The 17,711-nt window shown below is 41.9% G+C and overlaps 1 protein-coding gene across 3 annotated transcripts in view; it reads left to right on the top strand.

Annotated features, from left to right (window-relative positions):
- Positions 1-17,711, top strand: part of TBXAS1 (thromboxane A synthase 1) — a 369,109-nt gene that overhangs the window by 16,778 nt on the left and 334,620 nt on the right. The window contains exon 2 of one of the 3 annotated variants that reach the window (XM_050945812.1): positions 6,553-6,715. The exons of 1 other annotated variant lie outside the window; for it this stretch is intronic. In XM_050945812.1, coding sequence (XP_050801769.1) covers positions 6,618-6,715 — 98 coding nt within the window. In that variant the 5' untranslated portion in view covers positions 6,553-6,617. Of the gene's footprint in view, positions 1-6,481; positions 6,716-17,711 lie in introns of those variants that run through there. One more of the 3 variants, XM_050945802.1, reaches the window with a different exon arrangement.

The raw sequence follows: 17,711 nt of genomic DNA, 5'->3' as shown, positions 1-17,711 counted from the left end.
TCTGCCAAAGCAAAAACTGGTAGACACATCTCCACTGCTGTGATGATCAGTTGCCCCCCACAACACACCTATCACAATCCATGCAGCTTGCACATGCCTATCACAACATGTGGTTATCTCATCCAGTGTATCAGATACCCCAATAAAACTATATGGGTTGCTCACACAGAAAAATGATAAAGGACAAAACCACACTATCACCCATGGGTGAACACTTTTCACAAAGTGATCGCTCCATATCTAACCTCTCAGTCCTCATCCTCATAGGAAACCTGCACAGCATCTTCAAAAGACAAACCTGGGATCTTAAATTCATAACTCGACTGGATACTTAAAAAAACCATGGACTTTACAGACACACTAGTTTTATGGCTCATTCCAACAATTTGTAGCACATCATGCTGACTATTAACCCTCCTTTGTCCCACTGCTGCAGAGGTGTTATGGCCCACTTCATTTTAAGTAGTGTCCTTCAACTTGTGGGGAACCTCTTATGCTTAATTATTTGTCCCACCTTAGATATGACACCCTGATTACCTTCTCCAGGTCTGAAGAAGATTTCTTTAAACCTCAAAAACCTGTCCCTTCCACCAGCAGAACTTTGTCCAATAATTACCTCACCAACCTTGTGTCTCTTAGTGATTCAGTGTAAGTTCAAGACAACTAAGACTAAATTTGTAAGTGAAGTATAAGCACACATTACACACTTTAGTCATTCAAAAGCTTTAACTCTGCTATGTACTTTCTGAGGAGCATTTGGTTTAACATGAGCAGGTCACCACTTGGGTAAACAATTCATGTATAAAAGTCATTTTTGAAAGTGGTATGAAGATGAGCTCAGCTTCATAATTGCAGTGACTGGTTTGTAGAGATTGAGTGAATCAGCTGAATGAACTTTAAGGGCTAGTCTACACTAGGAGAACTACATAGGTGCAGCTGCGTGTCTGGTGAAGACACTCTATACTGATGGGAGAGGGCTCTCCCACTGGCATAATAAATCCACCTCTGTGAGAGGTGGTAGCTATGTCGGGGGGAGAAGCTCTCCCACCGACATAGTGCTGTCCACACCAGCGCTTAGGTTGGTATAACTTGTGTTGCTCAGGGAGGTGGCTTATTTGCACCCCAGAGTGATGTAAGTTATATTGAAATAAGCCGGGACTACACTACCGCTTAAGTGTTGTGACAGATGTATTCCTTTTCTTGTTCTTGATTTTGCAGCAGTCTCTCTAGATAAAGGGCTTGTTGGACACTTAGTTCCTGGCAAGCTAGAGTGTAAATCTACCCTGCACTAGCCTGGGGTGCACTAAATGTCCATGCAGACTCTGCTGCTGGGCACTGAAAGTTCCCTAGTGTGCTTTGATCTACTCTTATTTCAAAGTGCACTAAAGAACTTTTACTGTATGGCAGCAGGATCCACACAGACCCAAAGGATACATCTCCACTGCAAGTAAAAAAAAAAGTGGTAGAGAGTCTTAGAGACCATGTCTAAGAACACGCTGCATTGCTAAAAGTAGCTGTGCAGACATTCCTGCTCACACTATGAGGTCTAAACCCCTTACCAGATTTCAGATCCCAAGTCATAATGTCTACACTGCTATTTTTAGCACTGTCGTGCAAGTCTGAGTCCATAGCCCCGGGCTCTGAGAATCACTGCTATGGTTTTGTTTTTGTTTTGTTTTTTTTCCCTTCCCTTCGGTGTAGTATGTGGCAGGCTAATGGAGGGTAGATTTACACCCCAGCTTGCCAGAAACCAAGTGTTTATGTAGAGAAGCCCAGAGTTAGTAGGGTGCTTGTTAGCTACAAAACTTCAGTTGTTACGGAGCAGGGAGAGCTCTTGCTGTGCAGACAATGGCAGTTTTGCACTCTCTCTCTTCCATATATTTCAGCTTCAGGGAGCAACATGTTGCACAACAAAGGGCATTTTAAAAATGTTCTGCTCGGTGGTATGGCCTAGTTCCTTTCTTGGAAAAGCTCACTGGGCGTGGGGGGGGGGGGGCGGGTTCTGGCGGTGTGGGGGAGGCATGGCAGTCAGAAAGTAACGTATGTTTCTGGCGAAGACTTTTACATGTTCAACCAGAACACAAGTTGTGTTCCTTCCCATCATCCAATGAGAAAACCAGGAGTTCCCTTTATGACTTCTTGTAAATTGTCTGAAAAATTCCAGGTTCTTTGTGCAAGATTTCTTGTGCAATCCAAGTTTGTTTTAGCCACGTTGGGCCATATGTTGAAGACGTGCTGGCTCAGCTCCAGCCTGCGACCTACCTCCGCAAGTTACTTTCTGTGGATCCCTCTACAGTGTGGTCGCCTGGTTGACTTTGCACAGCTCCATGACCTTTCCAACAGCGCTTTTAGTTGTTTGCAGAAATGTCCATTTTGAAGTTGAGAAGAGTTTTTATGTATGTCTCTTTACAGCCTTGGATGGTCCTGTCTATATTGCTGTATGACGAAGAACTAAACAAAAAGTCATTGGCTTGGTCAGTCACCAATGGGAGATAACAATTAATGCAATAATATAAGACACACACTTCTCTACCAGTACTTGAATATTCCCTACACCTCAGTGATAAAGTTAGTAGGATGGCTTCAAGTGTGAAACTCTCTGTTCAACTGCCAAGCACGCTGTTGATCAAGCTTTATGATCTTAGAAAATTTTGGTTGGTTCATCTTAAAGATTTGCATTCACATTAGCTTCTCAATATTCCACTTGACTACATCAGCTTCTTTGTGTCTAATGCAAAACAAATACCTAATATATAAACACTTTTTTGTTAGATTAGTTGTATATATCGATCATGTTTCTATTTAAAATAAACAGCATGGGCTGATCTATTTGCATTGGTTTGTGGTCAGGTTGCTTACACTACAAAACTTCCTTGAACTGAAGGGGTCTATTAAAGAATGCTTTAGACAGTTCTATCAGATAATTAAGCTTTTTAAATGTTAATTGACACCTTTTTAGATTTCCTATCTCTAGTAATAAAATTATACCTTCTGAATTTATATCAAATAACAAAGATAGATCTACAGTGTGTTCATTACAAATGTATAGACAAAAAGCATATAAAATAGAAGGAATTTACTTAGGCTTGGTCTACACTGTGGGATGGGGGGATCGATCTAAGTTAAGCAACTTCATCTACATGAATAACGTTAGCTGAAGTCGACGTACTTAGATCTACTTACTGGGTGTCTTCACTGCGGTAAATTGATGGCTGACACTCTCCTGTCAACTTTGTCTGCGCCTCTCGCCCTGGTGAACTACCGAAGTTGAGGGGAGAGGGCTCGGTGGTCGATTTATCACATCTAGTCTAGACGTGATAAATCGATTCCTGCTGTATCGATTGCTGCCTGTCGATCCAGCAGGTAATGTAGACAAGCCCTTAGCAAGAGTTTATGGTTAAACCAAGTTAGTTTAGCTTTTGCACAACTTACATATCCTGTCTATGAAACACAGAAACAGTATGTGCTGTTGGATATGTTTTAAAAGCTTAGGCCTAAATTAGGCCAGGGATTCTGGACTGTGTCTTGAGATCTATAATATTGTTGTTAATTATTTATTCCATATTTTCTGTGTCATCACTAGACCAATCTATGGCAAGCATTTTGAAGGTTTTCATCGTGGTAGAATATTTATGCTGCATTCCAGTTCAGAAATTAGTTCTGTTGCAACTGTGTTTAAAAACTCTTCCTGGTCATGTGGACAAGGCTTTAAAATCATTAACTCTTCCTGGAAAACTTAGACCATTTATCAGCTGAGGAACAGTGCACATTCTAGTATTTGTCACACACTTTCTGTACTTCATTTTTTTTTCTTTTCCTTTTCTTTTTACTGCTGTAAACACATACATGTAAACTGGCTCTCTTGCTCTGTAAGACTTCAGCTACTTCCGCAGTGCAGTCCAAATCCTGCCCTTTCCTCTACTTTAGTTCTGCTGCCGCTGCATTCCTCTAATTATGTGCTTCTGCTGCACGTTGAAGGTGGGAAGGGTCCGCATATGAAGCATCCAAGAATAGGTTTGTGTGGAACAGATCTGAGCTTTGTGGGCTCTCCCTGCTGTGGAGGAGAATTTGGGATGGAAAAAGATGTCATAGTGATGAGCACGTATAAATGCCAATGGATTGTGATCCTTGTGGATCTACTCCCTCTGCCTGTCCCTGAATACTGAGCCGCAACCTGAGTGGAGCCCTGCTGTGCCCTTATCTTGCAGTAAGCAGCCACCAAGTAGCTCTGGTCTCTGAGTGCAGAGGATTCCTTCCCCCTTTTACCTCCCCTCAACTTTCCCGGGAATTTGACTGAGAGGAACAGAACTTGCCCCTCTCTGAAGACACATATTCCTGACTGACATCATAGTACTTTTCATACCAGCCAGATATTGTGTCATTCAGCAGAGGATTGTGAGTAGAGATGGAAAAATAAGTCTCCTATTAACTCTTCAATAAACATGTTTCTCATGCAAATGACTCTTGTAACGAAGAGGTGAGGGAAGAGGAATACTGAAAACAGGCCCTATAAATAGAATGTTTCTCAAAGTTTTCCATGAGGCATCAGCTGGATCTTTGAGACAAAGTGTCTTTTGGGAAATTAGCAACTTGACTATGGTATTACTGTACATACCTTGTAGCGAATGGGCACGTGAGGCATGTTCCAGGTGAGCGTTGGGATTAGTGTTGTACGACTTCCCCTCTATCTGAGTGAAGATGCCAAGTTAAAAATTTTAGCAGGAAACAGTTGCAGAGGTGTAAAAATGCAGTGCCCAACAACAATCAAACTACTTGTTTATTCACTCTTTTCCAAATGGGATGTGGATTTTAAAAATCCATTTTACTTCATTATGTGTGTGTTTTAAGAACAAATACATCCCATCCTCCTCCAAGCATGATCCTGGAAAGTTCCATTGAGCTTCTAAAAATAATCAAGCAAGATCTGAATCCAACTCAGTATTGATTGAACTCAGCATGAGTTTTGCCATTGCCTTCATTGGGAGAAGCATCAGGTCTACTGGGGGCAACTTACTGCACTTCTTTGTTAAAGAGCGCATATAAATCAAAATATCTAATGTCTCGCTCTCAAGATTTGTGACTAATCATCCTCCTTTTTAAAGAAGCTTTTAAGAAATATTCCATATAAACTAAGGTCCAGCAAGATCAGTGCTATTTGGGATCAGTGTGTGCCCAGTGATTGATCCTTCACATCTCCAGTCTTGAATTGTGATGCAATTGTTCTCGGACAACTTGGCAACAGCAAATGGGCAGAGTTATTATTGACCTAGAGTAGCCTCTGGAAGCAATGGCATTATTAATACAATAAGCAAAGTTTTCTGTGAATTACTGTGCTACTCTGTGGAGCTGATGAGCTGGTTAACACCTTTTACTTATTTTGTAAGGATCCAGAGCTGGAAAGGAATTAATGTAGTTGTGAAGCACTAAGAACTAAAATAGCAGTGATTCAGTTATAGTAGAGCCAAATCATCTTAAAATTAAACTCTATTGCATTAAAGATTTTTACTTTTCTGATACCTATATTCTTAACCTCTCTGATAAGAGAAGAAAATGTAATACGGTGATATTGGAGAAGCCTCACACATTATATCTAAGCTGTTATCTCAGGGGGCTGTATAAGAAGAAATTACTTTTTGTCTTGTATGTTATGGGAATCCGATGAGCAGAACGTCTAGTTCTTAAGGTTACTAGATAATTTAAAAATCTAGTTCTCTTTGGGAATATTTTAATTTGCATAACTTTCAAATAGGTTGTGTGCAATATCTATTTTTTCTTTAAGTAGTAACAAAATATGTTGGATGGCCCTAGGGACCAGGAATCTCATGGGTGGTGGAGGATGTCTCTCACTTGAAAGTCACTTTTAACTATGGCTCAAACCATTAGTGATTTGAAATTCACTAGCATCTGATAGCTTATGTATAAGTAGTTGTGTGCCCATCACAGGGATGCCCCCTAGTTTCAACTCTGCTTACTGTCTAATCTGAGATACCAAGGACTGAACTGGCAGGGAAGCAGAATTACCCTTTTGCTTCTTGAGATGGTCGTTCAAGTCAGGGTTGAGTCATCGAGGGACGCTAGAGGACGCTTGCGCTGTTGTTGCGCCTCTCCTATGGACAGCCCGTTTCCAGGGCTGCCTATTGAGCAATTTTCCCATACATCAGTAGTATGTTGCCAGATTGTTCACATTTTAAAGGAACTTTTCTATTTTTATTTCTATTTACAGAGTACCCTGCCTTCATTGAGGTGTTTATTTTTTTTCTATTCCATGTATGCGTGATATAGTCCCTATTTTATTTTCCCCCCTCCTGCTGCAAACCTACAGGCCAGCTCTGATGTCTCAAGCAGCGGCTGTGTAAATATTTATTAATGCGACCGTCATCAAGGCGAAAAAAAAAGTTGCTTCATCCCATTACACAGGAAACTCTTAACTTCTGCCTCTCTCTGAGGGTGCAGTCAGTGAGAACAGGAAAAGTTCATAATTAGAGTTGGTTTGACAGACTTTGCTCTCTTGGTTCCTGTTTCACTACAGACTGTCATTCATGTAACTGGCAGGTTTTATCTGTTATTGAGGAGACTTCCCCATCAACCTCAAGCCCAGCATTGTGTAGTGAAGGAAAATGGAGCTTGCAGATCTCTTGAAATTTGTCGTCATGGAAATCAATGGAACAACTGTAACAGTGGCTCTGCTGGTGATCCTCCTAGTGTTACTCTATTGGTAAGTGTATTCATGCTAATATGAGACCTATGTAATACTGAAAGCCAGCCAAAATATTAGTTCCAGGAGTAGATTCTCCGAGCAGGAATTCAGCACAAGTGTATCCCCTCAATCAAAATATCTTAGTGTTTTATTTTAAGAGTCTGGAGTGGAGGCAGATGCAGAGATTAAAGGAATAAAATATATACTTGTTAGAAAGTCTTGTCAAATTTATGAGAGAATTTTGTCTTTTCTATAGTTTTTTTTAAATTTATTTTTAATTTCTCTATTAAAGTCTAGGTTTTTAGAGTAATTTCTGTAGAAACATATCAAATTTCTGTTAATACGTCCTGGTTTCATCCCCATTAAGTTTCCATGTGAGAGATGTTGAAGGTGGTCAGATTTGAAAAGGAAAAAAGTATAATGTCACTTCCAGAGTCTCAATGGACCTTTTTTTCTCTCTTGATCTTATCCACACCCTTTGCTTGGCTTTTCAACTCAAACCTACCAGCACTGTAAACACTACTTGAGTTCTCTTGCTTATTTTTTTTTCTTCACATTGAGTACATAGTAGACTGTTTGTCAACCTAATCATAAACATAGTAGGGGATGTGGAGGGAGGCTTATAAAGTAGGAAAGAACTGGATTACAATGGACAAAGAACCTTGCCTACGTGTGCTGATTATCTGTTAGGCAAATTAGCAATAGTTTACTGCCACCTCTGTTTTTACTAGAGCTGTACCTCAAATCCTCCCCACTCACCCCATCATCAACCATTGTTCTTTGTTTCTGTGTGTCCAAGGAAGAGATTACAGGAAAATATTAGAAAATCTAAGATCAATACAGTCTTTAGACCACCAGCAAAGATAAAGATAAAACACAGTAATAACACCGTAGGGTACTACAGATGTTTCTGTAGGTGTGTTAACGAGAGATGCTCGCCTGCCTGTGCCTTGATTCTTGAATCTCTTAGGGCCTCATCCATTTCTATTTAAGTCAATGGGGGAGGAGGGGGAGAACTCCTGCTGACTTCAAAGAGAGTGAGGTTGGGCCCTAGGTGATTTGGCAGAATGTATTAAATAGATATGTTGGTGATCCAGTTTGGTTTAAAATAATAATTGACCGAAACCTCCTTTGAAAAGTTACAGTCCAACCCATCTGTTTTGTGGTCTCTTTTTTGAGATCCAGATACATCACTCTGAAGATTCTTGCTGCAGCACACCCAATGTGGACTGTGGTTTAAAAGCCACGATCTGGCCCATAATCGTTACTAAAGCAAAACTCACATTGATGTCAATGGGGATTTTGTCTGAGTCAGGAGTGCAAGATCAGGCCCGCAGATTAGTTCATGATGTTTAGACCATAGGACACTTTCAGCTGCAAGGAGGGGAACCCCAACTCCTAACAATTTAGGGAGATAGAAAAGGATCTGGAGAGCCCCACTGGGGTGGGAGGTTGCAGGCAAAGCCACAATTACTGCTTGTTAACAAGCTTCCAAAAGTGCACAGTTCTGAGAAGTGCATGTATCTGCCATCAGGTGTGCATTTCTTAATATAATAAATCTACATGCTGACCCTGTCCAGTGTGTGTCCTTTTCAGGAATCCCTAACTCTCTGTTAAATCAAAAGCAATCATTTGTTCAGACTAAGGGCTTGTCTACACTTCCTGGGGGATCGACAAGTGACAATTGATGCGTTGGCGATTGATTTAGTGGTTCTAGTGAAGACCTGCTAAATCAACCCCAGATCGCTGTCCTGTTGACTCCTGTACTCCACCGGATTGAGAAGAGTAGGGGGAGTTGACGGGAGAGCGTCTCCCGTCAATGTCGTGTAGTGTAGATCCCGTGGTAAGTAGGTCTAAGCTACATCGATTTCAATTACACTATTCACGTAAATCAAATTGCATAGTTTAGATCAAATTTCCTCTGTAGTGTAGACGAGATCTAAGTCCTGGGCAAAATTCATTGTTGGCATCAGTAACTTAATGAAGTCAATAGAATTGTTTCCTGTTTTGTCAGTCATGGATTTGACCCACAGCCTATGCCAAGCTTCAGCTTTCAAGCTTCATTTCTTTTGAGCATAGATTTATTTAAAAGAGTGTAGTTAGAATTGTTTGAAGCAGGAAAAGAGTTTATAATTATGTACATGCAGGGGGAATTGTCATTAGGTTAGAGATCAAGCATCCAACGTTTTCCCCTGAAAAAATGCATGTTTTGTGACGTTATAAGCCTGTGGGAAAGAAGTTGGACTGAGTGTGCAGTTCTAACAATATGGTGCTTACTATCAGTGCAATTGCAGTTATAACTCTTGCTGCTGATCTGTGGAGATGTATTAATACAAGCTTAGATAATTAAAGGATACAAATGCCTGGAGGCCATTATCTCAACGAAAAGACAGTGTGTTTCTCAAACTTCTAGTAGAATATGTTGGGCAAGCTATCCGAGCTGTCTGGTGAAAGTTCACCTGGCAGACATAATCTTTTCACCATGCATTTGTTGTTTATTTCATTAAAATTTAATGATTCAAGCTGTAGGGTTAGTGGCTTGAAATCCATCTGCAACCGTAAGAAGAGAAGTGGTTTGCTGTTTGTTAGAAGCCTATCAACCTTTTCCAACCTAGCTGCTATTTATAAGGAGTTGTTAGCTCTGCTGTGTGTTATAAAAACTCCTTCAGGGCTGAAACTTTGCAAGCAGGGAATTATTGAAAATAATACGCATATGGTTGCTAGTAGAAATGTGTCCATAATTCTAGAGAGCATTTACTCGCTACATTCATGTGGCATATGCCATTGTGCAGCTCCTTTGTAGTGTCACTGCACATGGCTATGATGGCAGAAGCAATTACGTAGTTAAGATTCCATGAATGTTTCCATCCTAAGCTCCTATTTTCATGTGCTTATAACTTTCTGAAATTCTCATTTTTCAGGCCTGACATCTGCCTGAAGGTTCCTTTTTATTTGCTTGTTTAATTTTGAGTGAAAATGGTTCAACCATTTTGCATGTAAGGAGTGGGAAATGATTGCAATGTATCTCAAACACCTCTTCAGCAGAAATATATGATTTATGTTATAGTAATGCCTAGAGACCAGCCAAGATCAGGGCCCATTGTTCTAGGCATTATACAAACAGAGGGTAAGAGTATGTCTGTACTGGCATAGCTACATTCCTGTAGCCCCCTAATGTAGACGCAGCCTACACCAACGGAAGGGGAATTGCCATCTCTGTAAGAACATTACCTCCTGAGCGACAGTAGCTATGTTGATGGAAGCACTCTTCCATCAGTATAGCTGCATCTACCCTGGGGGTTAGGTCAACATAACTATGTCAGTCTGAGGGGTGGTTTGTTTCATACCCCTCACCCCTGTTGACCTAACTTTTAAATGTAGACCAGGCCTAAGAGACAGCCCTGGGCTCCAAGAGCTTAAATCTAAATAAACAAGATAAAGAGAAGGTGGGGAGGAGAGGTGGGCAAAGCATAGATGCCAATTCTGTGGTGCTCTGGGGGCTCAAGCATCCACGGAAAAAAATAGGGGGTGCTCAGCACTCGCAGGGCTGAATTAATCTTTTGTGGGACCTGGACCATGTCCTGCCCCCCAGAAGCCCCTGCACACTGCTCGCATGAAGGGGACGGGGCAGAAAGGAGCACCCACCGGCAAGAACAAAAGTAAGCACTGTGAGGCAAAGGGATATAAGAGCAGAGTGAATAATGTGATGCTGGCAAATGTTACGTTAGTTCTACAACTTTTTAAAAATCATTTTTGGAGATTTGTTAGGGGACTAAGCAAACAGGCAGTTGGGGAGGGGAGAAGAGACTGGGGAAAAATTAGGAAAGGATGGAGGGCAGGTGGAGGCCAGCAGAAGTAGAGTGACTGTGAAGGAGGTAAAGCCAGGAGGGATTGGCACAAGCAGTCAATCAGCACATGGGGGTGACTGTCTAGAATAAAATAACTGATGACCTTACCAGTGTCTGGTGATCCTTGCTGCCTTGAGTCTTCTGAAGAAAACTGTTTTAGGTTTCACAGAGTCATGACCCTTTGAAAATCACACTTTACACACACATTCTCTCCCCCCCACACTTTTTTTTTTACATAAAGTTTCCAAAATGCACAGGTCCGATGTAAAACCTTTATCTCATTATGAAAGTACTCTCTGCCTTTTTTTTTTTAATTAAGTGGGTAACATTTATAGTGGTTATCATCTGTTACTATTTTTGTCCTTCATTTAGCAACCTGTGTTTTTAAACCAATTCAATCTTTATAGTTTTACAAAATACAAAAAGGACTAATTTGGCCACATTTTCAGTGTTCATTTAGCACGTTGGGTGCTGAATTCTGTTGAAAACCTGGCCAAATGTCATAGAATGCTGCTGCGTGTTGAGCGCACTTGAAAATCTGTCCACTTCTTCCCCCTCCATTTCTCTGATAACCAAAATGGATACTCTGATGAATTACAGTCTTTTTTTGTTCTGTGTTTGCACAACACCTAGCACAATAGGGTCCCGATCTATGACAAAGGCTCAAATCATTAATCATAGTAATTTTTCAGAGAAGTTCCTCCTAAGCAGACTTTCCTCTTCCAGCTCCCAATGTGGAGACTAGCAGTCTATTCACTTAACCTTTCTGTGGCTGTTTCTCCTCATCTTCAAAATGGGGATAATAATATCTCAAAGGCTTAATTAGTATCTGCAGAACCCTTTGATATGCTACAGTGAAAGATGCTCTAGTGTAGCTGTGCAAAGTAGTCGTATTCATTTTTATTTTAACTAGATGCTGAGTTGGGTCTCCCATGCTTGGCTGTGGGTGCAAACATTATTTTGTGGCTTTCCTTTTGCTGTCTGTGAAACTGTTGAATAAAATGAAAACAGGAACTCATCTTTTCTTTTAAAGTTGAATGTACCATAAGCTTTACATTATGAAGATGCTGTCACAGCTTTCTGACGCATGTGTTCAAACTAGATTTTCAACTGCTTGTCTAAACAAACCTGATTTTTAGAAAATTGGAAGTTGAAGGGGAGGTGTGTTTGTGTATGTGAGAGAGACAGAGAGACACACATTTGTCATTCCATGCTTAGCTTTTACCCATTGTGAAATAGGGACTTAGGATGTCCTTGCCTGGTGCTGTAAAGCCAAATCATTCAAAAGGTATCAGTTTTACATGTAAAATTGTTTATTGCTTGTATGATACCTAGAGGCGCTGATCAGAGATCTGGACTAGATAATGTCCACACGTAATAAAAAGACAATCCCTTCCCCAAAGAGCTTACAGTTTGTATAAACTAGAGAAGAACTGGAACTAGAACAGCTCTCTTAAACCCTCTCTGCCCCTGAATTTTAGGAGTTTGGAAAAGTTGAGAGTTGGATCAGCAACTAAACCTTGGTCTGGATTTGGATCAGAGTTCACAGCTGAAACCAATCTCTAACTGACCAATTTAGAACACTTAGACTTTGGGACAGCTTGGTTTCAGATATTTCAACCACTTAATGTTGGGAATGTTTAGATCTGGGGTTCTGGTGAGGTCCCAGAGAATATAGGTTTAAAAAAAAAAATCCAAGCCCTAGTTTTGTAAAACCAAAACCCAGATTATAAGACTTTGCAAAACTTAAACCAAAACCGTCTGTCTCTTCTCACCCATCTCCAATAATGTAAAATCTAAAAGCTGGGTAAAAATGAATTGTATCATAACTTTATGATTATAAAACTGTAGTGCCTTGTGAAAGGTACCAGATCAGTAGGACTGGAAACTGGGGTACCGTACTACATTATAAAAGCAGCAAAGAGTCCTGTGGCACCTTATAGACTAACAGACATATTGGAGCATGAGCTTTCGTGGGTGAATACATCTGACAAAGTGGGTATTCACCCACGAAAGCTCATGCTCCAATATGTCTGTTAGTCTATAAGGTGCCACAGGACTCTCTTGCTGCTTTTACAGATCCAGACTAACTTGGCTACCCCTCTGATACTTACTACATTATACTTACCCACTGGATGCTGATGTCGTGTGGGCAGTGCCAGCTTCTTCTCACAACATCAGTCCTCATTAGCTGAAAGGCCTATCTCTGAACTGCCCTCTAGCCCTTAAGATCTGAATGGGCATGGAGATTAACTGCTCTGCTAAAACTGCCAGGAATTTGAATGTGATGGTTTTGAGACATGCATCCATTTCCACAGAAACTGTATTGAGACTCCGTTTCATTTTTTTGTTACAACAGTGCTGTATCCCAAAAGGGTGAAAAAAGTGCCCTAGTATATCCTGAGGGATATTGCTGGTGTGTGTGCTGTCTCTTTGTGAGCTAAGGTATTCATACCGTATCTGGGTGTATTATGTTCAGTTTAAAAGGCAAAGTATGAGTTGCCCCTGTTGATGACCTAATGAAATTACTGTCCTCGATAAGGGAGCTGCCTCATGGATAGCTGACTGGGAGAGGGAGTGAAAACTTTGAGGATGATACACTTCCCAGAGAGAGTTTCTGTAGGAATTGGACAAAGTCCAGAAAATATGATCAACCAAAGGGGAAAGGAAGAGAGAAAAGAGAAATTAAAATCTCAACACTTCAATTTTCCACCTAAAAATAAAAATCTTAATTCTTGGGAGAGAGGAAAAAAGTGCTAATGGAAGGAAACTGTTTCTTGTCAGTCTCTTTAAAAGGATGTCTTTGTGTGTGTGTTTTTTTTTTTTTTAAATTTTGGTTTGCAGATGATATGAAATTAGGATCTAGTGACGCCTGTAGTCTGTTTCTTTGAGTACAGCAAACTCTATGATTTACTAAAGGACTAAAAACCCAGATAAAAAGCAATTTCACTTCTAAATAAATTCATCTTCCAGCATGTTATAAAAGGGGAAAATTAATTACACTGCTTGAGTGGTGGTTTGCTTCCTCCTTAGTTAATCTTCTTTGGAGGCAGTGGGTTTTGTACTGCTTCTCTTTCAGATCTTGCTAAAGTTTGGTTTCTTAATGCAAAGGTGGCCAACCTGAGCCTGAGAAGGAGCTAGAATTTACTCATGTACATTGCCAAAGAGCCACAGTAATACGTCAGCAGCCTCCCCATCAGCTCCTCCCACTCCTAGTGCCTTGCTGCACCTCCTGATCGGCTGTTTGTGGTGTGCAGGAGGCTCTGGGGGTGAGGAATGAGGGCATGGCAGGCTCAGGGAAGGGGATGGGAAGGGGTGGAGTGGGGGCAAGGCCTGTGGCAGAGCCAGGGGTTGAGCAGTGAGCACCCCCAGGCACATAGGAAAGTGGTGCCTGTAGCTCCAGCCCCAGAGTTGGTGCCTATACAAGGAGCTGCATATTAATGTCTGAAGAGCCGCTTGTGGCTCCAAAGCCATAGATTGGCCACCCCTGTCTTAATGCATGTTTGTTTCAAAATAAAGTTCTTGAAAATATGAGCCAAATGTGAATTTATGTCCATTTCAATAAAAAGTACTAAAATTATTTTCTGAAATTTATCAATCAGATGTTAGGGCAAGGGGTTGGCTCTGAAACCTTCAAAGCAATAGGAGTTCTATTGGCCGTTCCTACCAGTTTTTATATATCAGTAGGGGTCGGAAAACTAGTTTGTATAAAACAAGAACTTGTGCAAATCAGGCTTTTAAGCCAAAGATTGAAAGACTTTTGAGCTCCCCTCCCCTCCCCCGTTTTTTTCCAAGTAATTTCCTTTTTTTCCCCACATAACGCTGCACTACTTTGTTCCTGTTTGAACCACATGTGTTGAAATCCCCCAAGTGCAGGCTAACTTCAAGCCTTATGAGAGCATGCTTTTACAAGACTTCCAGCCCAGCTTCACAGATTCAAGGCATTCAGTTAAGCATCCAAACTTTGGGCTGCTGGGAAGTGGTTTTCACTAGTAATAGGTGATCCAGCAGGAAACAGAAGTCTATTTAACATGCCAAGAGGCTAATGTAACACGCTGAGGCCCTCCTGTTTGTGTAGTAGTAGCCTGAACCCAGTTTGCATTCTGGTCCTTCTCTAAATTAGGTCTCTCTTGAAATCTGACCCTCTTTTTCTGTTCCATTCATGAATGACCAGCTACACAATGAATGACCTCAGCTTCTAGCCCACTGCAGAAGATGCTGAACACCTGGTGGGATTGGGGCCCCAAAACAGATCCTTTCTGTGGTTCTCGCATTATTAGTACTAATGGGCTGAGTGACCCATGTTTTATCATCTGGTAACCTCACAGAGTGTGGTTAACCCTATACTAGTAATCAAGTTGACAGGTGGTGGCTGGGTGGGAATCCCTTCCTATTATCCTCATCTGGCCCTGTTGGCTGCATTTCAGAGAATGGCCCTTAAATTGGAGGAAATGGTTTGTCTTGTTCAAAGGTTCCACCACATGAGATTGCAAGGATCTGACTGAACACGAAATGTGGGCAAATTACCACTGAAGACAGAAAATCTTCCAACTCCTCATTGCTTCTGTCATACAGTCTTACATCAAGCAAATCTGAGTTTTCCACTAAAATGTCAAATATAATACGATATTGGAACTGTGCAATGTGTAACTCCTCCTCTGGGAAAACCAGTTGGCTCTGGATGGGCCACACCAGGCTTTGCCTGAAAGGGAGCAGAGTATGCTAATGAATTCTGATTTGGAAGAGTGCCAGGCCCCTAATGACTAAATATCTTTAATTCTGAAAACAAGGAAGATCTGATTATCTGGTATGAAGTTCTGTCACAATATTATTTTGTGCTGTTTTTTCTGAAAACAAAGATCTCTTTATTTTGGGTGAGGTGGAAAGGAGTTCCTTGAAATCATTTTTGTGGCTTCAGAGCAAAATACTTTTAGTATCATCATAGGATAAACTATAAAGACCCCTTTATTTCTGATAAACCTGTGTGCTTCCTGAGTGCTGTGTAAAGTTGATACCTCTGTCACGGAGTCCCCGGGCGATGCTCTGGAACTGCTTCCCACAAAGCCAGTCAGGACTCTGGGGAGCCTCCTCTCCCTCGGAGCAGACTGTCTTCAGGGCAAGGAGCTCACACAGCTTACCTTCCTGGGTCTCTCCTAGGAGCATTCAGCATGTGCCCCTCCATTTGCTTCCCACAGCGAGTCCGCCCAGGCAGGGCCCTGGGAAGCCAGAGGGTCCTGCACCCCCACTTCACAGTCAGACGTGACTCTTAGCCAGCCAGTAAAACAGAGGTTTATTTAGATGACAGGAACACGGTCCAGAACAGGTTTTGCTGGTACAGACAACAGGACCCCCTTTAGTTAGATCTATCTGGGGCCCTAGGGAGGCCTGAGCCCCGTTGGGAGGCCTGAGCCCTATTGGGACTCCCCTCCATTTTCCAGCCAGCTTCCAAAAACTACCAAACCCCGTCCAGCCCCTCCTCTCTGGGCTCTGTCACTTTCCCGGGCCAGGAGGTCACCTGATCTCTTTGTCTCCAACACCTTTAGCATTCCCTTGCAGGGGAAAGGGCCCAGACCATTAGTTGCCAGGCGACAGAGGGTCGGCCAAAGCTGAGCCCACCCCCACAGAATTCAGAGGAAACATTAAAAACAGTCCCACTTCCTCTAACCCTCATTTTTCTCCTTAAAGGTGACATTCACAGGACCAGCACAAGATCTAGGCACCATTTTAAGCCCTCAAAATAGGGCTTAAGTAGCGCATAGGCCTTGAGTTGACTTTCTGCATAGGAATGAATTGCACCATATTAGTGTCAGGTCAAAAAATCCATACCTGGGTTGTTTAGTCTTATGTAAATAAATAAATAAAAAGAACACTTAAATTATTCAGGAATAAAGTTTGATTTAGAGTAGGGAGATTGGTTCTAATTGTGCACTGAGGGTCATCCTGTAGAAGATGTTAGATCTTGGGACTCCGCTGGAAAACTTTTAGAGCCCAGGTGGGAAACAGCCTTCCAATGCTGTAAAGTGAGTTAAATCAAACAAAAAGGTCACGATTGCTGGATTACCCTGGCACAAGCTGACAGCGGCTAGGCTGCTGGCCTTCATTTCTGGTGAGCAGGGATGTGACTGCAGAAACTGCCCACTGCCATTGCTCCACTGTAGGCTTGGATCTGGGCTGGTCTAGCTTTGGCAGGGCCAAGTTTCACAAGAGACAAGTTGACTCAATTCCTGTTTCAGGAAGCTTCTGCTACTGGGGCTTCTTTGGAGCCCGTACCAGATTGCACTGGGAGTAGGGAGACCTGGATTCTGTTCCATTCTCTGCCACTGGCCTGCTGTGTGGCTTTGGGCAAATGACTTGCCTCTCTTTGCCTGTTTGCCCTCTGTCTGTGTTGTGTATTTGGGCTCTTGGGGGCAGGGACTGTCTATCTGTGTCTGTATAGTGCCTAACATAAAGAGAGTCTGGGTTGAGGCCTCTACCCACTATTGCAATGCAACTAATAAGCCGCTTTAAAGACGTTGCTTTCCCCGGCTGAACCCCAGGGGGGAAGGGGCTCTGGTGCTAGGAGGGAGTGCAGAACATTTCCTAGCTTGAAGTAATAATAGCAACCAAATGCTTTATAGTTTTTGTTCAAGGGCTTTCTGCACCCTCACTCTAAAAATTGTTCTGGTGCCGCTGCCAAAGAGAGGATATTGGCAGCACCACTGCCTCCCTCCCTCCCCTGGAATAAATACCTCCCTTCCCCTGGTTCAGTTGCCCTGATTCAAGGGGTATAGATTTGCAATTTAAATTAGTTGAAATACTCTGGGCCAAACTCTCCTCTGGCCTAACTCCACTGATTTTAAACGGATTTAATGCAGCAGGCAATTTGGACTTGACTGACTGGACTTTCTGAGAAGCTGAACAGTAAACATAAAAATTCTCCCTGTGCCATGTCCTCGCCTCATATGTATTCCATAGTGTTCTATCAAGGGCAACTTTTATTTTCCCCTCCACCCTCTCAGACTTTTTAAAAATCTAGCTATAGACTCATAAATAATGTTTCATTCTCTTTTTTTCCCTCTCTGCTGGCTCAGCTGCAGTTAGCTAGTGCTTTCCACAGGCCTGGGTACCCCTCTCAGAGAGAAGTGGAAGTAGGTAATTGTGCAGTATTTGATAGACCTGCTTGAAAA

The sequence above is a fragment of the Gopherus flavomarginatus genome, chromosome 1 (genome assembly GCF_025201925.1).
Source record: "Gopherus flavomarginatus isolate rGopFla2 chromosome 1, rGopFla2.mat.asm, whole genome shotgun sequence".
Taxonomy (NCBI): Eukaryota; Metazoa; Chordata; order Testudines; family Testudinidae; genus Gopherus; species Gopherus flavomarginatus.
This window is presented reverse-complemented; position numbering and strand designations above follow the sequence as displayed.